At 38.5% G+C, this 25,971-nt stretch overlaps 2 protein-coding genes across 2 annotated transcripts in view; both read right to left on the bottom strand.

Moving 5' to 3' along the window:
* Window positions 1–1,566: 1,566 nt before the first annotated feature.
* Window positions 1,567–18,234, bottom strand: LOC130083416 (neuropilin and tolloid-like protein 2). Its single transcript, XM_056248446.1, has 9 exons — window positions 17,918–18,234; window positions 11,996–12,052; window positions 11,463–11,603; window positions 9,847–10,095; window positions 8,629–8,676; window positions 8,215–8,342; window positions 7,345–7,573; window positions 3,547–3,660; window positions 1,567–2,497 (listed from the first exon to the last, which is right to left on the bottom strand). Exons 1-9 carry the CDS (start codon window positions 17,925–17,927, stop codon window positions 1,800–1,802), a joined length of 1,674 nt encoding a protein of 557 aa, XP_056104421.1. The 5' UTR covers window positions 17,928–18,234; the 3' UTR covers window positions 1,567–1,799.
* Window positions 18,235–18,589: 355 nt separating this feature from the next.
* Window positions 18,590–25,971, bottom strand: part of itfg1 (integrin alpha FG-GAP repeat containing 1) — a 167,480-nt gene continuing 160,098 nt past the window's right edge. Inside the window, exon 18 of the mRNA XM_056248447.1 lies at window positions 18,590–20,026. Coding sequence (XP_056104422.1) covers window positions 19,967–20,026 — 60 coding nt within the window. The 3' untranslated portion in view covers window positions 18,590–19,966. The remainder of the gene's footprint in view (window positions 20,027–25,971) is intronic.

Here is a 25,971-nt window from a genome sequence, read left to right on the forward strand (position 1 = left end):
ATACAAAAGGTGTAAGCATCATTTACAATTTCCACACTTTATCTGAAGCTTGTAATGGATAGGTTGACCCTCCAAAAATGGTATGTTTACAGGTTAAAGAACATATAACATACTGTATGTGCTGTGGTCTTTAATGGCCACTGAGACACAAAGATAAGTGCACACAGGGAATTTGCTTAAAACAAAAGCTAAAAAGCAACTCTTAAAAACCAATGGCAAAATGTATAAACCAGGTCAGTGTTTGTGTATGCTGTGGTCCTAGTAGTCGTTCTTGTTCCTCTTATCCACCGTGCCTAAAACAAACACTGAATCCTTTGTCTTCCATGTAAACGTTGGTTGTTGTGCTAAGCAGCTATGACTTAGCAATTTTTTTTTAACATTTTTTTTTTTTTTGCAAAATGGCTTTTTTGTGGGATCATCCACACATGCAAAGTTGGTTGATACATACAAAATTAGGCTAGTTATCAATTACTTGTAGGATAGGCTATATGATGTATTTTATATTATTTAAGCACCAGGAACCTTATCAGTTCGATAGAATGTTCTAATTCAAAGTGCCATTGCCAAATAACTTTACGTAACATTTTCTATTCTTCTATTGAAATTGTTTATTTTCTACTCCTTAACAGTCCATCAGACTCAAAATTATTTCATCTGTCATCTCTTGGAATATTTAAAGGCCAGGTTCTTCCTATTAGCCATCATTAGAACACATTTTACACACTGATTCTTACTTGACCTAATGAAAATGTTCCATAGTTCTTGTGATTGTTTAACCGTAACATTTGTTACAATAACAGGTAAGACCAGTGATGGCTCCTCATTACCATGATTAGGCCAATTTTGACTTATTTTTTTATTTTTTCTTAATCTGTAACATTTGTTATGAAAGACAGTAGCCTTCATATTTAGAAACTATAGCTACAACATTTATAGCCACAGTTGTAATATAAATATAAACCACAGACACACACCCCACACTCCCAACACTCCGCCCGTGAAAAAGACTTTTTGTCACTTGCTTTGTTGCGTAGCTCTACCCATAGTGCAGTGTCATTGGTTCAAACAGCTGCATATTAAACATCAAATGTGTTCTGATGCCACATGCCATTTTTATTTTCAGAGGAAGAAAACCTGTCTTATCCAGTCTGGTTTAGGCACGGTGTGAACAATACCTATAATGATAACATTATTAGCATCCACACCAACGGACGATAACGTTCTGTTTATTATAAGCACGTGCTGCAGTTATGTCATCTGCTGCTTTAAATACTTGAGCTCTTTAAATTTAAACGTGGATTTTGATTGGCAGTCAACGCTTTCTTGTTCATTAGCAAAAAATATCGTTCCTCTTTGTCATTAACGTTAAAGCTGTGGTGTTGTTGACTTCACTATTCTCGTAGAATTAGGATGCTTATTAAAACGGTATCGTTATAGCCCTTGGTGTGAATGGCTCTTAAGGATACAGTAGGGGTTTGTTTTGACCACAAGATGACTTCAGTTCATAATAATGACAGTCATCTTCATTTGAGTTCATAATTTGAGTTATCCACAGCATCAAATGATGCAAAATGTGAGTTAATGTCAAGCAACAACACAAAACCTACATACTGTTTATCTTCCATTTTAAATTTATATAGATTAAAATAGCCAGCCACATGTCTTCTTATCTGTCTGTCCGTGTACAGTCCATTCACTCATTGCTTGTCTATATGGCACTGGAGCCCGTGCATTAAAAACACCAATGCAGGACAAAGTCGATGGTGGCGCTCAGGGTGGTCTCGTTCTCCCTCGCCATCTCAGAAGTCCATAGATATGGAGCGCTGTCCCGGGTCCACCACGGTTGTGGTGTTGGGACGAGCGTTGCCATGGTTACGGATGGTAATGCTCCCGCAGCCGCTTCCGATGCTGCCGGCAGCCCCACCAACGCTCCCACCCCTCACGTAGATTTCACAGGGGATCTCCTCCATCACGCGGTCCTCGATCACCTGCTCGGCGCAGTCGTGAGTCTGTTTGTAGCCGTAGCAGCTCTTCTTGTAGGTGCCGGTGTTGCTGCTATTGAAGGTCTTCATGGGAGGTGGCTTGGAGAAATCGTTGTGGTAAGAGAGCTCCATTGAGCTGAGCGTGGTGCGACTCTGCTTCATGCTGCCGCCCGAGGGGGCCTGCGTACCACAGTGGTGCTCGTGGATGCATCGGGACATGGTGGAGGAGCGCCGCAGCTTATGGTAGCCGTCCAGCTCATCCGACAGCTCGGCCAGGTCTGTCGACAGCTCCTTGTCGCGGAGGGAAAACAGCTCATAGTTGGGGGGATCGAAGACTTCTTGGAAGCCGCCTTTGTTGAAGACCGCCGGCCGACGGGCCACTACCTTCTTACGGGGTTGCTTCATTTGCACCAGGATGGAGATGATGAGCAAGACCAGAACCACGCCAGCGGAGATGCCGATAACCGTGCCATGCGTCTTGGTGATTTGGTGAAAGAGTCCCTTGGACTTGCTCTCTGAGGTGGACATAAAAAGAGTTTTTAGTCAAATAAACTTTAAAGGGACATAAAAGAGTCAAGTCAAAATCTATTTAAATAGCACATTTACAAGCAGCAGAAGTTGATTCATATTCAGAATTGTTTTTCTAAATGAAGAAATTACATTTCACCCAAGTTTGCTGCCCAAAGTGAATGCGTGGACAAAGAAAATGCCACAAAATAATATATAAAATATGCTTTGTCTATTGATAGTTGTAAACAACAACAAACAACAATTTGCAAACAAATGATTGGTCAAAAAGGCTCAGAAGGAATCAGTTTAAATGGTATAATGAATCAATTACTTTTCAATTTTGTGAAAATGTGCAGTTAAAGACACTACAGTTAAAACGTTTGGAGTTTTTACAGTTAAAAAAAAAACATTTATTTAGCAAGGATGCATTTATCACTAAAGATATTTAAAATGTTAAAATAATATTTTGAATAAATGCTGTTCTTTTGAACTTTCTATTTATCAAAGAATCCTAAAAAATGCATCACTGTTTCCACAAAAATATTGAGCAGCACAACTGTGTTCAACACTGATAATGTTTCTTGAGCATCAAATCAGTATGTTGATTTCTAAAGGATCATGTGACACTGAAGACTGGAGTAATGATGCTGACAATTCAGCTTTGCCATTACAGGAATAAATTACATTTTGAAAATATATGAAAATAGAAAATGGTTATTTTCATCTGTAATAACATTTCACAATATTTCCGTTTTACTGTATTTTTTGATCAAATAAACGCCAGCTTGGTGAACAAAGTTTTCTAAAAAAAATTTTTTTTTTAAATCGCACTGATCCCAAACGTTTGAACCGCAGTGTATATATTCAAAAAATATTTTTAATAGTACAGAAGTTGCAACAAATTATATTTTAATACTAAAAAACCACATTAAATATTGTTATGAAAATACAATGGTTTTGTTTAGAGAAGAACAGCACTTTAAATAGAGATTGGTCCTGTTCCAGGTGGTAGGTGACTGAGGGAACAGGAGCTGGTGTTTGTGCAGTAACTCACCCTTGCAGTGGTTCTCATCCCAGGGGTAGACGCAGTTCTGAACGCCGTTGCACACCAGTGAGTTGTTGATGCACATGTTGCTGTGACAGAAAAAGGTGCTGCTGGAGCAGGGAGCTGAAAAACAGAACACAAAGAAGATGAAATCTCTTAAATACAAGGCAACAGCATTCTCATAGCAGGGCGTCAGCGGCCGTCTGCAGAAATGTGCGCCTCATGCCTGTGCCACAGGCTGTGTAGCGGGTGTTGAGCACAACACTATAAATCAAATCCAACAGCCATCACAAAGCCCATCTGGCCAAGTTGCCATGAAGCTCTTGACTGAACGAACGCTTAGCATGCTAGTCAGAGCGGAGGGTAACGAAGAATGGAAAAAGAAGGAGGGGGAGATAAGCTTGTAATTGAAGGTGAGTGCTGATCTCTGGGGATGAATCCTTCAGGCTGTCTGCAAACCCTGACACTCATCTCCTCATCGTGTCTCTCTCTTCTAGTTGGCCTCCATTTTATGCCAAACCCAACCGCTACATTAGTGTCCTCATTGCAACTGCAATGCTACAGCTTGAGAGGGGAGGGAGAAATCTCATCCAGTTTATGTGACTAAGTGCTTCTGACACAGGATTGAAGAGGTTGCAACTTTCATTTACTGGCATCAGTTCCAGGCTCCCACTAATAGGTACTGTGCTCATTTCCAAAATTGTAAGACATTTCTTGCCTTCCAACAATGGCCACTAACGACTACCAAAATCAGTACCAAAATGTTCCTTACAAGATGTAAAAATATATATCACGGTGTCCACAAAACATAACACATACCAAGCAGCACAGCTGTTTTCTACATTGATAATAACAATAAATGTTTCTTGAGCATCAAATCAGTATAGAACGATTTCTGAAGGATCATGTGATGTGACACTGGAGACTGAAGTAAAGAAGCTTTGCCATCACAGGAATAAATGACATTTTAAAATATATTACAATAGAAAACAGTTATTTTTAATTGTAATAATATTTCACAATATTACTGTTTTTACTGTATTTTTGATCAAATAAATGCAGAGACAAATCAAAAAAAATAATCTTACTGACCCCAAGATTCAGTAGCCTGGGTAAACCCAGACAACTTCCGGCAAATTTAGATTTGCTCTGAAAAGTTAGTCTGGCAAAAGAGCTCATTCAAGCCCATTTCCAATCCGTCGAAATCGAGGCACCAATCAGAAACGTTGGGGCGGGCTTTACACGATGACGACAGCGCTGGGATTTTGAAGCAGATTTTGTAGCCTACATTACAAAGATGGATGCCGCCGTCGAACATCACTCGTTCGAATCAGCTATCGCGTTTGTTTTAAGCGATTTGAACGTTTCCTTTTTGTTAAAAACCGAGCAAAGAACAACACTCGGGGGGATGTTTCTGCCGCTCTGCATACGTCATCTCCTTCATCGCTCTGATTGGGTTTAGGTCTATCCGCGACGTCCGTTGGTGACGCCCCTCTGGAAATGATTTGTCTATGACGCTTTGCCAGACCATAACTCAGTTACAACTGAGAATGGTCTGGTTTTAACCAGGCTAGTTTTTACTGTGTTTTTGATCAAATAAATGCAGCCTTGGTGAGCATAAGAGACTTCTTTCATAAACATTAATAAATCTTACCCACCCCGAACTTTTGAACTGATGTATTTGTGGCACCTGGCCTGGCTCACAAACCCAAATTCGAGCATGTGTCTCTAATTGGAGTGTATTCTGATGGTAAAAAATCTACTGTAGTGCAGAAAGCTTGTATGATATTTTGAAAAGCGCAGTGAAAAAGAAGAAAGTGAAAGTGTTGCTCAATGCCAAGATGGCAGTGAAGGCATTAAATGAACCAACTAATCCAAACACAACTTGGCTGTGTCAATCTATTCACAGCGCTGCAAGGCTTTCAACAGTTCTACAAACACTGTGATGAAAATCATTTGCATTCGCCACTGCCACTGCTTTTGCACAGTGAGCAAGATTAATATTCAGATGGAGTTGACATTGAATGCTGCAATTAATTCCTCTGATTATTCTGGCATTTATTAAAAGTATTTCAGACTAGAGGAAAAAATATCTGTTTTCTCCATGGTAATTTTCCACAATTTGCATACTGCAAATTTAAGCAGCCACTGTCCTGAAAAGCAAAGGGGGAAAAAATGTGATATATCGTCCATACCCACTAATTCATGAAGTAAAGCTTCATTTAGTGTTTTCTTTCTTTTCAGCAGCAGCAGCAGATAACTTTCAATTTTCCGTCATGACTGACCCATTAGCATGAGAAATGTGCAACACTATAGCCCTGTTATTTGATTTCCAATGCAAAGGTTGGGCGAGTAATTGGCTTTTTGATATTACTTCTTTCTACAGAGATTACTTTAATTAACTTCACACTTTTAAATGGACAATTTTTGAATGACAAAACAGGTTAGTGTCAGTTCCCATGGATCATAGCGTATTTCAGTCTATTACTCAACATCTTTATTCTGACATTTCGAGCAATGTTACATGCTTGAAAAAAGCTGTAATTTCCATTTCTGCATGATACATTTATATTGGATTAAAAGGTGGAATGTCCCTGGATATAGACGTTGAAGACTATGAGTGTTGACGGTTAACAATATTTCATCCCAGTGCGTGTAGCAGTTAAACAGAGATGTACAGCAGCATTTTCTCGTAGTATATTAAGTTTTTATGTTAATGGCATTTAAATCATAATGAAATTTGGCACATTATAATCTGGGGAACTGTCCTGCTCTCTTTGTTTTTCGTGCTGTTTTCATACTGCGGTTAGCAGAAGACTTGCAATCCTGGAAAGGCAGACTCTGCCTAAAGCACATAACAAAATGAAATATAAATGATGTTTCTACCCAGCCTGCTGGCTTTAACTTTTTTTTTTTTACTAGCTGACGTGGCACAGACTTCTCCACAGGTCAAATCCATCCATACTAACTGTCTAGCACCATGAAAGCCAATGATTTGGCCAGAAAATATGGGAAAAAATGTATAACTCTCTCAATACAACGGTACAAGTGGCCATTAATAGTCTTCACTACGTTTTAATGATTTGTATATTGTTAGATAATCACTTTGTCTATGTCATTCTGTATTAGTTACCAATATTGTATGTCTATCCTGTTGTAAATTTAACTCTTTCCCTGCCAGCGTTTTCTTTTTTTTTTTTTATTGCCAGCCACCGCCAGCGTTTTTGATCATTTTCACAAAAATGTCATGGGCCCCAGAATATTTTGTTGTATGAATATCTGAACATGCAATATATCAAAAGAAAGAACAGGCCATCTGCTTTAAAAAAGAAAAGAAAAAAAGAAAATCAGTTTTATTCTAGCTTCACGCATTCTTTTTTGATCAACACTTAGATATGGGTAAGTTTCATAAAAAAAGTAAAATTTTGAGCAAAAAGCTGAGAAAAATCACGAAAATCTGGATCGGATTCAGAACAATGATCAAAACATTAATGGAGTAAATCGAGTTCATCAAAACCCCTAATGCTTGCACAGTTCCTGGGTTCAACATTTGATTCAGTAACATTAGGCAGTTTTGATTAAGATGCTGTTTAATGTTGGATGCATTGTTTTTCATATGCATATGATTACATATAATATCGCTTGTTTCTGTAACTTCTCTTCGCATGTGCTTTGATCAGGAGATTCAGTACTTTTTCAGAAGATGTGTCAGATACACCGCCTAGCGTATAACAGTAAAAACACAAAACCCCAGAGAATTCTGTGTTTGGCGGGGAAAGAGTTAACATTAAGAACGTCTATACTCACGATCCACAAATGAGGTGAAGAGCATGCGGAAACGGCTGAGTCTGCTGCTCTCATCGGCCCACATGCGCACGACGCCCACGCCAGTATCCAGCATCACGTCATTGGCCACCGTGCTGCAGAACTTGGCTTTCAGGTTCTCAATGGCGCTGCTGCCATCATACACAGCCACAAAGTTCTTCTTGCACTCGTTTGAGTGCTCCATCTGGTACTCAAGGAAGCGAAGGTATATCTGGAGGGATGAAGCAACCTTTAAGTGCATCAGCTAGATTCTGCAAAATGCTGACTCGAACAGGACAAGAAAGAATACAGCGATTTGCAAAAAAGGAATTTCGAGCAGAATGGAAAATACTGCGACACAGAGTGAACTGACCTGATCTATGGGGACTGCTTGCTTACCAAGAATAACAAAAAAAGCTCCTGGCTTTGTTTTCTTAAAGACACAGGCATAAAAAGATTCTCAAAAAAAGTTGCTCCTCACAACTCTAATGACTCATCTTTAAGCTTTGTAATCATTCACTCTTCTCCCAAGTTCTTCAGGGATGTTTTTTTTAGCCTGCTAAGTGTTCCGGTCTGCTTAGCGCAGGTAAGCGTGTAATCCCTGGGCCATCTTAATGCCGTTTTTCTCCCTCAGTCTTATTCCTAGTACTTGCTGATTCGGCTCTACCGCCATTTCTGCATCATTGGACTAATACTTGCTGCTGCTGCATTGCTAATTCGAGCTCTCCTTGAAAAGTTTTCTCAGCAGAAAAAGGGTCGGGGAGCCTGATGGCCTCCTGCCTCTCGCCAGGTTTAAGGTGCTCATATATCTGCCCGTGGCAGAAGAGCAGGGTCATCTGATTTGATGAAGTAAGGAGGAGCCAAGTGGGTCACCTTGGACTGAGGAAGGGCACGGATGGTCCAGATGCAGTCCAACGCGTCTCCATTTTTTATCTTATCCTCTTCGTCCACCTGACTGGAGCGGATGACTCCGTCTGAACCACTGATCTCAAACTGGCAATCTGCCGCAGGAAAAGGTTGGAATTGGAAGCAAGAAAATACAGTGGAGAGAGAAATTAAGAAAACAGAAAACCTAAAGTGGTACCAGCAAAAAGCAGCATTGACTGCGAATAGAGTTTTTTTAAAAACAGAAATGGAAAGTCTGACAAGAGACACAAGATAGGCAGCATAAGACCTACAGAGAGAGAGGGAGTAGTGAAGGATGTCAGTAGCAGATAGCCTGCCGCAGAGAATAGAAAGCACTTCAGATGGAATTGAAGTAGGGGGCGAAAATATTGAGGGGCTTACCTGGAATTGGATTTAACAATCCACCAACGTGCAAATGAAAATCTGGGTCTGAAATGATAAGACAGATATCGCATTACCCAGATTGCACACACTGGAAATCCCATGCTCCAAACGTGCAATAAAATCAGTTTAAGAGAGCCGAGGGCGCTGCGGTGCAAAGATCCGCCGTTTGATCTAATAGGCGGCATTTAGTGTTTCTCTTATTTGACCTTAAACACACAGAACTTCTGAAACTCGGAAATCTACTGCATCTGAACAGGATCTTGCCCAGAATTTTAATGCCTAAAAATCCAGTGAATCAAGTAGAAGTATTTGTATTCAAAGTGTAAGGACAACAGCAAGCTTGCATCGATATTTCCTACACTGAAAACATATTAACCTAAAAAATGTACGTCATGTAATATAATCTCTAAATGAATCGATTTTATTCAAGCAAAAAGTAACATCAATGAATCAATCTAAATTAAACCAAAGGATTTGATCCGGTAGAAATAGTTTCTTAAGGCAACACTTGCAGGTTTTTTTACTGTGTATAATAGTGTAAATGTAAAAAAATACTTCTCAGAAGTTGGCCACTGAAAATCATTACAAGCTTGATTGTTGAGAAATCTAATTTACATGAGAAGGATGATCACATTCATATCTGAAGGTAATTCATCTGCATGGAATGGGATCTAAATCTCAACGTGCAGCATTTACTGAATACAAAGTCCTGTTTGTGTGTTTATCACTGCGTGTACAACATACATCAAGTGCGGCAGACAGATGAACAATGCTGCAGTGTGAAACAGGCCTAAGAAGAGACGAGCAAGGACAAATACAAGGTCCAGAGCATCAAGGCTTTCTATTTCAATTCAGAATGCATTTATGAATTTGGTTATCAAGCTCAAATAAACAAAACTTCCTGCTTTCACTGTCCGGGTTGGTGAACGTGATTTCACCATGTAAAACATGTTCCTGGATCAACATCAGATTTGAGGGGTAGGTTTACAGTTTATGTCAAGTTTAGGCTTACAACAAGGGTTAGGGGCTTCTATACCATTCTTATTCACCTTTCATTTCCCTCTGATTTCAGGGATAAATTGTGGGTAGGTGCAGATTTAGGGGTAGGGATGGGTTAAGGGTTTATGGACAGGAATGTTGTTCCAGGATCAACAAGAGATGCTTGTTCCAGGAACACGCCTTACTTGGCAAAATCACAGCGACCGTCGGCGTTACCTGCTATAAAAGTGTATTTGACACGGAAGCCTAAGCCTTCGAGCTCCTCGTCACTGATGAATTTGATCCACATGAAGCGGCCCGTGGAGGTGACCACACCAGGACTCTTTGGCCCACAGAAGCGATCAATAATAGGGGAGAAACCAAAGGGACCATCCCTTATCTCAATGTGGTCGAAGCGGCACTCGAAGGACGGCTCGATATAGTATGTTTTGTCAAAGGCCAGCTGAATTCTTTGCCGAGGGAGAGCTGGGGGAGAGAGGGAATCGAGAATGAAAGAGCAAACATTATATTTTGTTATATAAACTGTAGAGTATGTGACACTGTAACCTGTGCTGGAGGAACCCATTGCCTATTCCTGAAAATGAGAATACAATAATACTACATTGTTCAATTGTAATAATACGCCAGTCAAACACACACACACAATATTGATCAAATTGAACAATACAGATGTCACATCCACATTATATCCCGTGTTCACATTATGAACAGTCTACTACAAATGAAGATAAACTCTCTTTCATAACCCTGTTGAAAGAACTTGATAGACCATTACATTCCAATGCACATTTCATTTGAATTAATTTTGATTCATTAAGACGAATACAGAAATGTCCACAGTAATCTCAAATTTGTGATGTACAATAAATGCGCAAACTTGTAGTACAATGAAACAACCACTATCCACTAACTAAATGTGAATTTAGGTCACCTGCTTGAGGCACAACAACCAAAATCATATCAGTCTCTGAAACAAATAACCAATGTCACTGTTGATTTAGGTTTGTTCAGCTGTATTTGCTGCAGCTTGCATTAAAACCACAGACTCTGCACAATACACAGTCATTTATCAAGAAAAAAAAAATCGTCTTTCTGTTCTGCATGTAAAGGCATATAAATATGCATAGGATTATTACTTAAGTTACTAGGGTGAATTAGGATGATTTTGGCAATTGGTTAACGTGGAATCTTAATTAAACCTAGACTAAACCATGTACATTTCTTTCTACATCCCATTCAAGTGTTTGTTAAAATGTTCATACTCTAGCTAAGTTATCTTATTTGTTGGTCTGAAGTGGCAGTAAGCAGCAAAGGTCAAAAGTGTTCATGCAGCCGATAGAAGCCCTATTTATTTATTTATTCTTCAAAATAAATAAAAATAATGCAATAAATAAATGCTTATTACACTGATCTCACAATAGCATAATAGCTCATTTAAAATTATGGTTTAAAGATTTAATTTTTTTTTTTAAATACATGACATGCTGTCAGATAGTTTTTGAATATATTTGCTTCGTCCACAGGGGGCGCTCTTGCACTGCTTGAAATACTGTTATGCCAGTACAAAATTGTGTTATTCACGCTTGTATAGTTATACTGAGATGCACTAGTACCAGATATGATGTTGTTAAGAGAATATAATTAACTGTTGCATACCATAAAGAGAAGAGAATAAGTTCCTAGAGGCAAAATATAACACTCCTATATTAGTAAACACTGTTAACTTGAGGGAGACATCAATCACATTGTCATTAACAGCTCCTGTCAGTCTGACATCTAACAGCTGAAGAATAGCCGGAGAAACTTCTTTCATTTGCTTTTAGGGAGGTTACCTTCCAGGATGTACACACACTCCTTGTTGGGTGGATAGGAGTTAGGATAGTTAGGAGATGTAAACAGCCCTCCATTGATATTCCGGGTCCACTGGCCGCACTGCTCAGCGTTTGATAGAGATTCGCCCGCATTCTGCGTCTCTGTGAGAAAGGATATGTAAGAGGAAAAGGAACTAAAATACAGCTAAGAACTAAGATTAGCAATAACTGAGGCAGAGTGAGTCAGTATTTTGCAGATGGTAACAGTTCACTGTCATTAACAGTTGCTTGAATAGTCACCATATAATTAGATACTGATTTGACAAAGAATTTCCACATTTTTATTTTAAGCTTACAAAGAACCCTAGGCTCAATGAAAGCATTTTTAAAATTAAACATTCTACATTTACTGGCCAGTTTATCCTCAAACTGCTGAGAAATTGAATGCAAAATAAGCTGCACAGGAACCCTCTGCAAGCCCAGTGCAAAAACTGTGTACAGATAGGACTGTCACAGTTGACAATTCAGATATGAGTGTGATGTGTGAGTAATACCTTTAATTTTCTGCGCCAGGGCAAATCCCTCTTCTATTACAATGAGGAGAACCCAGGCTGGAAACAAGAGTGAGCAAGAGCATGTCAAATGTTAGCAGACAAAAGTAGGGCATGTGACATCACATTTAGCCACAATTATGTCCTTCATCTGACACTGTGCTCAGAACAACCGTATACAACACTGGGAAATACTGTATCAGTACTGCAAAACGGCCATTCGACTCCTGAAGTATTCTGCTGTCGGGCCAGTGAACTCGGATTCAGACAAAAGTGATGTTGGTGAGAACCTTAAAAACTACAGCAGCACATAATCTATAAATCTTTTCTGACCGATCCAGTCTTGTCTCCCTCTGCCTGAAAACGTCTGCCCAAAGCCAGCACTGATTCATTGTGCGGACTGCGGAGGCAAAGGCCAGAGACGATGTGGGCACACAGACATGAGCACATTGATCACCCCAAACTCCTCTATTACTCTCCAAGCCTCGCATCAGGACAGGAATAAATCTAGCAGACTGATCAGTCGTTCAAGATCCTTGTCATGTCATAACACATCTTGCACTTGACGCCCATCTCTGACATAAGGCCAGATGGTCCAAGATACCCTGCCTTGCAAATTTGTAATTAAGTGACAAAGTATCACGCACAGCTACATTGTTGATTTAATTATGATGCAATATTAATTTATTTCCTTCTGGATTGTGTGAGAATTAATTATCCAGACAGCAAAATAAAGCAATGAGCCATCACAAGTGTGTGTTTATAGTTGTTGGTCTGAATTCGTACTGAGAATGTAGGAAAACTCATCACTTTCAGACCAATCATTTGCCATTCATTCAGTATGATAGATTCAGCTGAAGACAGCCATAAGGACATGATGTCAAGAGCGGCGTGCCTCAGCTTTCATCCTGCTACACATTTAACAGCAAGTGTGCAAATTAAATCAAATGGACCCTTTTCACATTTCCAGGGTTCTCTTGAGCGAAAGTCGTCATATGGGTAAACTTCTATACTAGTGAATGGGAGAATATAGCAAATATGAAAAAAAACCCCACAACATCGTTTCCACAAAAAATAAAGAGAGTTTGGTTATGGCAGTCAGAAGGAAGACAGCAATCTAAAAATGTATGATGTTTTTTTTTTTATGAAATCATGCATTTTGAAAAAAAAATACCTAAAAGCTTAGCTAGATGTACAATGTTAATAATGACTGTGGAAATGCGTCATCAAAGTCTGTGAAAGTCTTTGTCCATAACTGTCTGTTATTCATTTTAAGGGGAGCAGTCTGTTTGAGAGGTTTATCTTGCAAAATCAGAATTGTCTTTTGGCGCCCCAGCATCGTTAGATGATCGTCAAGAAAGACATTTTAATCCAAAAATATTTTGTGTGATATATATGTGATGTGTAAATCTATAAGTAATAAAGTAAGTAATAAAAGCAATGACAGTAGGCCTGGAATTTCTAACTTTGATACGATTCCTTGAAAAATCTCGATATTCGATACCGTGGGGAAAAACCGTCATATATACTGCATATAGATATTTTTATATTATCTCATAATTGTTTTTGTCCAACCATTGAAATCCTAGTCATCAATATTTTCCTGCTTAAAAAAGTACACAACACATTGTAACAGTAATCCATATGAATCATGTGGAATAATCCAAGTCACAATCACTTTATATAATGAACATATTTTAATTTAGGCTTTTATTCACATATAAACATTGATCAGTTAGCCTACCATTACAATTATGTCACCTAAATGTTTGCTCACTTAATGTATTTGTGTTTTTACAATGGGGCAATATTGTTACAATAGCTCACACACAGCACAAGGAAGCTTAATTCAAACTGAATTTATAAAAAAGACAAGTAAATAGTCAGTAATAATATGAGAACAAATAAATAAATTACAGTTTTTCAGGTGGGTCTAACAGTAGTATTTAGGTAAAAATACTACAGAAATGGAATAAAGTAATCAAACGTAAAATAATGTATAGTCTTCATTGCAAAAAAATAAATACAGATTAATTCTTACAATTAAAGCTACAAAAGATATTCAGAGCAGTAAGTAATTTCCTCTGTCTTTTGTTGTTTGATTAACATTAATGACAAAAGGGAGCAGGGTTTTTAGGCTGCTGTCCCTTTAAGAGTGAACACAAGGATCTAATATACAGATACACATGCATTTTCTTTCTTAACTGTTTACGTTCACTTAAGACATAACCGACTGTGCTTACGAGAATACTCGGCAAGATGGGCACTTTGACATCATTTTTTGCGTATTTGACCGTTCAAGCGCAATAATCCGTGAACAAGAACTCAATTTGATAGTCGCGAGCTGTTTGAGAGGCGGCTTTATGTGCGCGCACTTTGGGTGTGAGTGTGACACTTGCGGAAATGAGTAGAATTATGCCGAAATTCATGCCCTGTAACACCAAAACTACAAACGGAGTGAATGAGATGAGTGAGTGAGTGGAGGCAGGTGTGTGTCAACTCCCTCTCGGAGAGAAGAGAGCGTGAAAGCGCAACAGCTAAACTGATGTATCGAATATTGATACTGCGGGAAATGAGTATTGGAATGTTTCAGATATTTTAGTATCGATCTAAAAATCTATATTTTTGACAACTATTGCAAAGAAAGAAACTACAGTAATTTAGGTCTCACAAGGAAAAACAGAACATTTTATAATGGTTACTTTTCTGAAATGCGTCTCGACGATAAATATGACACTTCGAAATGAACGAAAACTTTACTACTTTACTGAAAAAAAAGTTGCTGTTTGGATTTAAAAAGGCATATGTTTAAGAGTCAATGATTGGATCATTATTGCAGTGATTATTATGTTTGGGAACAGTTCTTCTTTAACCCTAACTGATGGAGTGTGTAGCTTTTCATTTCTTAAACAACCATGTAGCCAAAACATCATGGCCATATTCCAGGATGACACTGTCAAGATTCATCAGGCTCAAATTGTGAAAGAATGGTTGGGAGAGAGCATGAATAATCTTTTTCACACATGAATTGGCACCTCTGAGTTCAGGCCTTAAATTCATTGAAAGTCTTTAGGATGTGCTGGAGAAGACTTTACAGAGTGCTTGACTCTTGCATTGCCATTGCAAGATCTTGACCAAAAACTGATGCACCTCTTGATGGAAATACATGTTGTAATGTTATTTCCATCAAGAGGTGCATCAGTTTTTGGTCAAGATCTTGTATTGTGTGAAGAGTCAATCACTCTGTAAAGTCTTCTCCAGCACATCCCAAGCTACTTTTTTTTTTTTGCCGGGCAGTGTATATTTGTGAATATATGTAAATAAATATGGGATTATTTTTAAAGCGGTTTAAAGCAATTTTTTTAATGCAAATATCGTTTCAACTGGATTTTCAAACATTATACAGATGTATGGCCTGTTCTCGCGTAAATGAGTTTCTATGGCACGCATTGTGTATTATCGTGCAATTTATACGCGAAAATGAGTTTTACGTGCATATGATACGCAGTTTTCGCGTGCATTTGATACGCAGTTCATTTGCGTGTAACGTATAATACACACGCACCCTACACCACTACTAAACCTACCCTAACCAACCCATGCGTATCCTATGCACATAAAAACTCATTTTCGCGAATAAATTACACGATAAACACACTGCGTGCTATAGAGACGCTTAGTGTGATCGGGTTGCAGCAGGGTAGTCTGTGACTACAAAAGTCAGGCTGCCTATCTTGACCTGACAAGGAAGGAACCAAGCACGCTACACCAGCATTATTCATTAGAATCCTCATAGGAGGGAACACTGTTATTTATAATGTGATTATATACTAGCCTATACATTTACATTTGTCATATACTTAAAATGTAGGTCTATATCACAAAAACCAAAAGTGTTTGGATGAAAAAAAAATAAAAAGTTGACATTTGGCTAAATGTGAGGGGCGCCAAAATCCAATTTAGTAACAATTCCTACTACTTTCTACACGCCTTAATATCAGCATAGATTAATTTGATTAAAATGCACATTTGGCTAAGAAAATTCAAACACGACAATCTCCTTCTGATAAAACACGCCGCTCAGAATCGTAGCCTATGTTTCAGTCTTAAAAGATTAAGAGATTTCAGAGTCACACGTGAAAGATGAACTTAAGTTATCTCTCTTGGGATCGATTATCGTATGTGATGTATATTATGAGATCAACCAGGGATCTTTTTACATAGCACACAACGTGAAGATAAACGCAAAGAGAACATGCATAATGGAAGTTTTAGAGCTGAATTAAATTGAGTTTTGTCCTCAAAATGAGAAAGGCAACAGTGGCTCCACATCTCACGTATAGGATCCGATTTTCTGCATCAATTGTCTTGCGTGCTGTCTGGTTTCAAATGAACACACATGTGGGATGAGCCCCATGGGACGAAGCGGTAAAATGTTATGAGGCCTGTAGGCCTATCCTATTTGAGCAGTGTGTCCATAAAAACACCAAAAACAGATCTCTCCACGAAGGGGGAAAAACTTTATTCTCACTTGATTATTATAACTAGGCTATATTCTAACTGTCACTGATCAAAAAGATTCAGCTATTTTCCACTGAGCACATGAACTATTAATGTCATTTGAATTCCAAAGTTAATTAAAGACAGGTGTCAAAGATTTACCCGCCGCATATCACTCAGGAGGACTAAATGCCCCGAACTCATACCTTATGCCAAGTGCTGTATTTCTCATCCGTTTCTTTACAAATGCTGACTTTATTCCTTCAGTTTGTAATTTTGACTTACTCCAATACCACACTTAAAAAAATAAATGAATAATAATAAAATAAACAGTTGCATTAATTGTCACAGACGCATCTCGATATATAGGCCTAAGCAAAAACATTATACAGAACAAATGCAGAATCAACAATTATTTGGTTGTAATTCAATTATAGAGCAGTTGAGGGAAAAATAATTTAGGTTAGTGTGGAATTTGGCCATCATTTTGCATATTGATATAAAACATAATTGGTGAGGGGATGACTTATTTTGAACACTTGTTTTTCATCTTCGTGGGTAAGACGTGGTCACATTTTACATGACAGTGAGAGTTCATATTGCCTTGTGATTGAAAAATGCTAGTTTTTTTTACATGTCAACATTTTTCGACATGTTGCCAAAATAATTATATTTTGTAACAGTTTGCTATTCTGAAGAGTTCTTGTATTATTAATTATTTACACTTCTAAATAAATTATAGTGATTTGTATATGCTATTGCTATATTAATTTGTAATGTATATGAACGAACAATGCCATACAAAGCATTACCCCGTTGTTTTTTTTGGCAGTGGTCTGACTTAATTAGCAAATAGGAAGTTGGATCTCATTACTTTCCCCCATATATATTTAGTTAAATCTCGCCGACACGGCTCATCGGTGGAGAGGGTCATGAGTGCTGGGCAGCAGCTCGTGCTCCAGCTGTGGTACGCGGGAGCTGTCACTTCAGCACTCTCGCGCCGCTTCTGCAAATGCCACGCGCTGCACGCGGCGAACTTGCGAGAGACGCTGCAGTAATCGAATGCAACTCGCCTTCTGATGTGGAACTATGCAGCTTTTAACGTGCAAATGACATTTTTGCTGGCTAACAATGACAAAAAACATTTCCTGTCACACAAATGACCAATGGTTAAATGAATACGAAGCAAATAACGCATAGAGGAATTGATTAGCCAGATTTTCTTGGCCAGATATTGCCAATAAACAAAAGCACACCTGTAGGTGGCGACGCGATTTATGGTTGTCCCTGAAAAACTTGTTAGACACGGCTCTATATTGCGAATGTTGAGCTGCATTTGTTGCAGCAGCAACAACCGTATAGGACCAAATCGCGCTGTGTTGTCAGACACGGGACAAAAATAAATAAATGTTTGTTGAAACTCACCTCTGTGCATTTCCACTCGCTGTGAATTACCGCTGCGTCTGCCTTCGTGATCTCTGTAGGCGAGCTTTATCTCTCCATTTTACTAGACCTACAAATCCCAACTTTTCTTCGATCTCGTTAATCCCATTCCTCACGATGTAAAGAAACCACCTTATTCCTTACGAAGAACGCGCACATCAAGTCTGCCTGACAAGTTGTAAATGAGTTTATAATCCTGTTGAGAAATGTGCTTTGTAAATCCACATGCGTCGCGGAGAGTCCGGGGAGAGACGCGCGTCTGTGGGAGTCTCGGGCTGAACTGAGGTGATCGCACTAAACGAGGCTCATTTGAGCTTCGGGCGCTGCTCGCTTGAATGAGCAGCATGTACGCATGCGCAGTTAGACGCGGAGAAGCGCGGTCAAGTTGAGGTGACGTGATTCGACACGGACACAGCATCTAGAGTATTGATTTACTCTATACAATTTACTGTAATGCAGTCTGCTTTTTGACTGAGACGGTTTAGACACACAACAGCCCTCAGTCATGACATTATTTAAATCATGTGTCGATGATCTACAGACCTCCATGAACGTATGAACCATGTGAATACAAACGCAGGTTTTTATTTTCTTCCAGGGTACGAGAGGTGTTGAATCCATTGCCGATGAGTAGTGAGGACAGAGACGAACACATAAAGGTAATAAAGCATTTGGTCATGTTTATTTATACAACATTCAAAAAAAAAAAAAAAAAAAAAAATACTGACAAACAGCAACCAAAACCATGTTGAGAATGATTAATTAATAATTAAAACAGAGCACAGATACACAACCTGTTGGGACCAATATGCACCTGACCAGAAACAATTAGCAAAAACCATCTGCACAAATTGCATGCTAGTTAACATGCAAGTTAGACAATTGATTTTACCTTTGGAAGTGAAACTGCTTAATTAATGTGCATATAGTGCACCATATAAAGGTAAAATAATTATTAGCATATAAATTAATACATTGATCAGAGCACCTGTCAGATATATACAGCTAAGAAGAAAACCCTTCACACTAAACAGTCTTCAGCAGCACATAATTAAGTTCCAGTGTTTTAAAAACAAGTATATAAGAAATAAATAAAACCACTTAGAAATCAAGGAAAAATACCCAAAGGCATCAGTGACAATGGAAAAACAACCCAGAGTTGAAGTATCGATAACTGTGCCTAACAATCAGTAAGACAGACACAGTGGGAATTACTAGAATGCAAAATGAAGACAGAACATGAAACAGAAACAGAGCGACCTGATTAATGTGGACTATGGGCAATTAGGGTTGAGGACTGTCTATAGAATGTTTACATCTAATGGCAAGTTAATGAATTGAAACAAACTCTGGGGAATCATTTGGAAGTGGTTGGGACTGAGTGTTGATCCTTAAAGCAATACCTTATTGTAATAGAGTGATGCCATTTTTAATAACTCAGTTTTTTTTGGTTCCACACATCTAAATGCCTAATAAAATTAGTTTACAGAGCACACTTTTGTTAACAGGGGCCTCGTGTAGCGCTTGGATTCAAAGCGTTTATTTAGTAAAGGGGTTCAGTGAAGTGAAATAACCATCACAGAGTCACATCCATTCCATACACACAAAGGCAGACAACTATTTAAGTCCTTCAAAAACAGTTCTGTTTCTGCCCACTTAACATTTACCTGTTACCTCAACAATACAAAGAAAGACTTTTATAGTAACATGTTTATGCCAAACCAAAGTACAGAAAATGGCACCAAACACTTTTCTTTCTTCTCAATGTGCAAACATCATTATGCGTTTAGAATCATGTAAACAAACTTGACAGAAACATACCTTTTCCCTTCAGATGTCAACAGATCTACAGAGGCACATCACTGTTCAAACTATTCGTATTTTGATGGATTCCTCTGATTTCAGACATCATTAAATGCATAAAAATGCTCCAGTGTGAAAAAAAAGGCGAAAAAAAATATTAAATACACCACTGAAATGAAAGCAGACCCGTTCTTCTCTGTGTTTACCCATAATGCTCTCTCCAATTTCTCACATGGCATCAAAATGGAAGCGATGGGCCTCCTGTCTCTTCTCGCGGTCATCTGCTTTCTGTAAGACACAAACATTTAAAGGTTGCTATACGTTCTGTAACTTCACGGTCTTGATAGCAGGCTGGAATATCTGGGTCTCGCACGTTAACCTTGCCAGTGAGTTGAATGCAAACACAATACAATGCCGTTTGATACATTGGGAGAGGAAAAGGACAGACACAGTAAGAGAGAGGCAGACAGAGAACTCATTACACACACAATGGCACACTTTACCACGGCGAAATACCTCTGTGTGCGATCACAGATAGAGCCGACACCAGACACTTGCTGCCTGAGACCGATAATAACACACACTGCCAAACCTGGAGAGCGAGCATGTGTGTGTGTATATGTTTGTATGCTCAGTGATTATCCTGTCTCGGTGATGACAAAAAACGATGTCTATTCTCAGCTTGTATGAGTGACTCACGCACAGGGTCCCTCTGTGAGGCACTTGTGAATTGGCTCTCCTGTTCTATAAGGGTCACTTGGGTGTATTTTTAGCTCCAGGTGTGTCGTTTCCCTCCTAGTAACAGCAGAAAGCACCTTGGTCATAAGCAAAATGGCAAATCAGTTAAGGTAAAAAAAAAAAGTAGTGTGCCAGTCTGCCAGACAGATATAAGGAGGTATTTTCAAAAGGACTTTATATCTCACAGACCATGCAAAAAGAGCCTGAGGCTTTGACTGAGCGCTGTCAAGCTTTACGCTATCTGCTCAGGAGCCTCTAGATGGTATCTATTTGTAAGATATACTGCTATATGTCGGATTTTTTTTCACGATATGGTGCTGAGTCACATCAACATCACTATTCGCCGGCTTTCATTGCCGTAATTAAGGGTTGTAGCGAAAATGAAGATCTGAGATACATACCTGCGAGCTCATCCTTATTTCAGGTCCATTTAAGTGTGTTGAGTGAGTCATAGGCCAGTCACAGACTCATTGATTACTCTGTCATGAGTGCTCGACTTAATTACATAGTCAGTGATAAAAATAGCCTGTATGCTCCTTCAAGCTCAGGATTACTAAATAACAGGACTTGCAGTTACAGCATGTCTGACCATTTTAGTTCTTCCAGAAGCAGTGTATATGTAACATTAATGGTCTCTGTCAGATGAGCCGTCAGCAATTTAATGCAACTTAACAGTAACAATGGAAAGTATATTGTACTACTTTCCACACACAATTTTTTTCCATCAGACACTTTTGTATTATATCGTGTTATTTGTTGTTACAGAAATGCAACTTGAATTTCTCTGCCACACATTCGGTTTGCCGTGCTCTCCAACTCTCCAAGCACACCTCAAGGCGCTGGCAAGCTTGTAATATATATATATATATATATGAACATATACAGTACAGGTACTGATGAAGCCGTAGGCAACATATAGTACAGCATTTATAAACTGACCGGCCGACGTTCACATGACCCGCATACATCCGAAGTCTCCCGCATCAAATATTAGACGCAGTCATGTTTTCATTAAATGACCTTAAAATCATGTTCTCCTTTTATTATTCAATAAACAGATCAATATTACATCATTTATTCAATTAAATTCCAGTGCCTGCTATGCTGTACTCATGACACATATTGGTAATATGCTTTGGTTTTGAATAAGGATATTAAAGTTGGCATGAAATGGAATTCACCCTATCCATTTTATAAAAGATTTTTATTGTAAACAATTCATCCATACATATGCTTCATTTTGTTTACCTTGCATTTAAAAAAAATTCTAACTGGATCTTCTAGTGAAACGACAGACTTCTGTGACATGCCAGACTTCTCCAATCATTTTGTCCGCACAACCCCACATAAAACGGATAGAACTAAATCTGCACTTTACAATTTTCCCTTCACTCAGATGTACATCATAATATGGAAGAATAGATCTGTTGCTGCTTGCTTCTTTAAAATTTTTGGGTGATACCAATAACGCTTAGTTAATGTTTTGTCCGATAATGTTTTGTCCGATAAACTAATATTTAATTTAAATCGAGGGCTAATATTAAAATGTATGCTATTTATACTAATTTGTATAAATAATTAAATTAATTCAAAATAAAACAAAATCATTAAAATTATTACAAGTGAATTTTAAAATTATTTAACATTTTATGAGGCATCATAAAATTATAGTATGCAGTACAACAAAATATTAATTTAGAGATTTACTAAAGATCACATTACTTAACAGTATTATTAAAGCATTAGTGTTATAAAGAATTAATTTCAAGTGAGTGGCAAAGGTAACCTAAATATAAAAACAGAGAAAATTAGCATATCGACCAATACATGTCCAAAATTAACCGATTTTTGACACAATTATAAAGGGAACACATTATATTAATATAGACCTTCCCCTTGAAGAAATCAGGACAGATGTGGTCGAAAGTGGACAAAAGAAACGGATTACAACATCACGTGTCTCCCTTGTCTACTTGTGATCTGATCGACCAAAATGTGTCTTAATATCAGTAATAAAAACAGTATATTATATCTTGGTCTTTTTGAGAGATTAAAAAGATGTAGTGTTTTTTTATTTATTATTATAAAACGAACTAAAGACAAACCAAACAAAAAACACTAAATGACTGAAAGCCGTTTTTACTCGCCATCATGTCTTAACAAGTCTCTTCGGGCATTTCTTTAAGAGAGGACGTCTACATCTAGGAAGACAATCCTGCCCCATGGAGACATGCAAATGATACAGAACACCTCGGTACTTCATGTATCGGTGTCTTTCCTGCGACATTGAGCAGGAAGAGAGGAGCCAGAGGCAAAAGGAAATACTGCGTCTTATCTTCCTCTAATATCGCGCCCCTCCCACTGGGATGCAAATGGAACCGTCCGCTGAAATGGAGCGATCTGCTGAGTCCTCTCCAAATGCTATTTTCACAGGCACTACAGGTTGCCCTCTCTTATCTGCTAAAGCCACTTCAATTACAAGCTGTCATGGGGGGCAATGAAGATGGAGGGCAGGGACAAAAGAGATCGAGAGAGAGGAACGCTTTGTACATTGGATGTTTTAAGCTGCGTCCGACGAGAACATGCAGTTTCATGAGGGGTCACTTGAGTGTGGAAGTCAATCTGTGCACAGAACTGACATTTCCCCCGCTTCACAATGGCATATGCTCATACTTATCCTGAAATTTCATGCACAAACATTTACACAAATGCAGCTTTCAAACCATATCTATGACTTGAAGCAGAGAATGTTTGTGAAGTTGTGCTATATTTGGACTGCGAGAAGCTGCAATAAATGGAGAGAAACGCAGAAAAACTGAGCGATAATGTTAGTCTGGTAATGTAGCAACATGCGATAATAGACCACCTGCAGCCTGCACAGCTCCCAGTGTCAGTTGTGCAGAGAAAAACAGGGCTGCGTCGCTTCTCAGTCAAGCAGAGGAGAAAGGGCCGCTTCCTGACCTTTTAATAGCTGAATAAGTGAGCAATGCTAATCGTCACCTGAACATGTGCATCGGGAAAGCTCATGCTCCTCCAAGCAGTCATCAAGACAAGACAAAGAGCCAAAATACTCCCTCTCTAAACCTTCCTTCAGCCTCTCTCTTCCCTTTTGTCAAATATATAATTGCAGGGCTGAGGAAGAGAGATATGGAGCCAGCATGTTATTTTAATGCAGTGTCAACTCCACTGAAGGTCGTGTATTGGGAAGCGCTTCCCTGAGCAGAGAGCAATTATGGTTTTCAGCGCGCATAATCAGGCACCCACAGCAGATGGCTTTGAGAGGAAGCCAAAACCAGAGGAGCTCTACGCTCCTTCCACACATGCGTACTCAGAGCGCCACCAGAACAGCCATAATGCCTTTGAATACATGAAGACACACAAGCACTCTTAAAAGAATGAAAAGATGAAAAAAATACAGTATGTCCCAATAAACACCCAGCATACACCTGGGTGGTTGAGGGTAGGTGAGTAGGGCGCAGTCAAAAAGTCAAAACAATGAAAAAAGACCAAAAAGTTGCTGATTAAAAGATATTTGTTCATGAGCCTGGACAGCATTTTTGTTTTTTATTTAACTAAAACATTTTTTTTCTAAAATGCATCGTGCCAATGTGAAGGGGTATCACATTTAAACTTTATCGGCTAAAGACTTAAGTTTGGTTTGAAGATGAAAAACGTACAAGCACAATGTTCTCTCACCATTCAGGTTTTCTGGGTTTTTTTGCGTTCGCCGTGGACATTGGAACAGAAACGAAAGCTACTGCTCTCTGTGGGTTTTTCAAGTTTATGTCGTCCATTACGTCGAAACTCGAAAGATCTGAAAAAGGCAGCTCATATATTTACCCACCCATACACCTTCCCCTCAAAGAAATCAGGACAGATGTGGACAAAAGAGACGAATTACAACACCAGGGGCCTGATGTATAAACGTTGCGTATGAAATTTCATGAAATCATTATCCAGAAGTTGCAATAATTTGATATGAATTTAAATAGAAATTTTTGTAGTTCATGCGCTGCTTTTGAACACTTTTCCAGTGGAATGCTGTGTTTTAATGTTTTAACTACTTGGTGCATGATAATTCCGCTAGAATTTGATAGAATTTGAAGGAAACTGTAATATATGCGCGTTTTATATTTTAAAATGTTTTGTCAGTGACGCGACAAAAAATTACACTGCAAAAAAATAAGGCCTATCTGTTTCCATTAAAAATATAAACCATCCTAAAATATATGTTAACCTTATAGGCAAAATTGCCTAAATTTGATTAGCTTAAAGCAATTAAAAATAGCCTACTATCTGGCCAGTGGAAAAGATTGAGAATAACTCTTCTCTGAAATGTATTTTATACAACATTGATTTATTTATTCCAAAACAAGCCAAGGATACTGAATGATTTTTAGTAATGTAATGAGACAGCACATAGTCCTTATCTCATATTTTCCTAATGTCTTTTGTTAAATATGATATCACGTGGATGGGATAGTAAAACGAGGCGTTGTAAGCTCCATATATGGTTATTTCGGGGAGGATACGGGGTGGGGATGCATGTACGCACAATCTTCTGGTGATTGGGTTTTATAAATGGGAATTTTGCGCAGGTTCAGGTTCTGGTTTTATAAACTGTTGTGCGTACGCAAAATCTAGCTTTTGTGCATACGCACACTTGTAGGATGAAATCTATGGGAGGTTTCATACATGATGCCCCAGAGGTAAACGAGGATGTGTCTCCCTCGTCTAATTGTGAAGCGATTGCCCAAAATGCATCTTAATACCAGGTGTAAACAGAGCCTTAGGCTGGTTTTATTGGTTCTCAACCAGGGGGCCGGGACCCACTTTAAAGAGGGCTTCAGGATGACTTAAAATAAGACAAAACTAGCTTTAAAAAAAGCTAAAACAAATAAAAATCAAGACATCTATTTGTTAATTCCCTCCCAAATTTCTGGAATTCTAAAGTGTAACAATTATTTTCATTGTAATTATAAGTTACTTTCAATCTATAAACACTTGAATATTGTTGTGAACAATGGGAGTGCCTTTGGAGTCAATAAGGTTTTTGACACTTTTCTGCAGGTAAATCAGCTGAGCACCAGCTTGGCCAGGCTGGGAGACCATCTTAAACCAAATTTTACAGCAGGGAAATAACAGAGCTATTTATAAACTGAATGACTTCAGTTGGATAATTGGTCTCAAGGAATAATGGTTTCCCGTTGACCCTATCGGACGTTTTTCTTAGGGAATGTTACATAAGTCATGCAGTGGTCTTTAAAAGGTGGCCTTTTTTAAATTTGACATGCTGTCTAAAAAAAACGGAATGGCATGTGACGCAACAGCCAAAGACATCTGTCTGAATGCATCAGCTGTAACTTTTTGAGGGGATTACACAATAAAAACTGTCTAACAGATAAAGCACAGTGCACCCCGCAAATAACATTTTAGATAAGCTTGTCAACCTCACGAATCAGTTGTTAAAAAACTAGTTGGTTAGCCAACTGTTG

Source organism: Rhinichthys klamathensis, unplaced genomic scaffold (genome assembly GCF_029890125.1).
Source record: "Rhinichthys klamathensis goyatoka isolate OS25496 unplaced genomic scaffold, OSU_Roscu_1.1 h1tg000055l_1, whole genome shotgun sequence".
NCBI classification, from domain to species: domain Eukaryota; kingdom Metazoa; phylum Chordata; class Actinopteri; order Cypriniformes; family Leuciscidae; genus Rhinichthys; species Rhinichthys klamathensis.

Bases quoted from the DNA above. Each gene is read 5' to 3' on its own strand.
- LOC130083416 (XM_056248446.1), bottom strand. The intron at 11,604-11,995 runs GTATTACTCACA...CCTTTCTCACAG, and splicing joins CCTGGCGCAGAAAATTAAAG to AGACGCAGAATGCGGGCGAA. The intron at 2,498-3,546 runs GTGAGTTACTGC...TGTCCACCTCAG, and splicing joins GGATGAGAACCACTGCAAGG to AGAGCAAGTCCAAGGGACTC.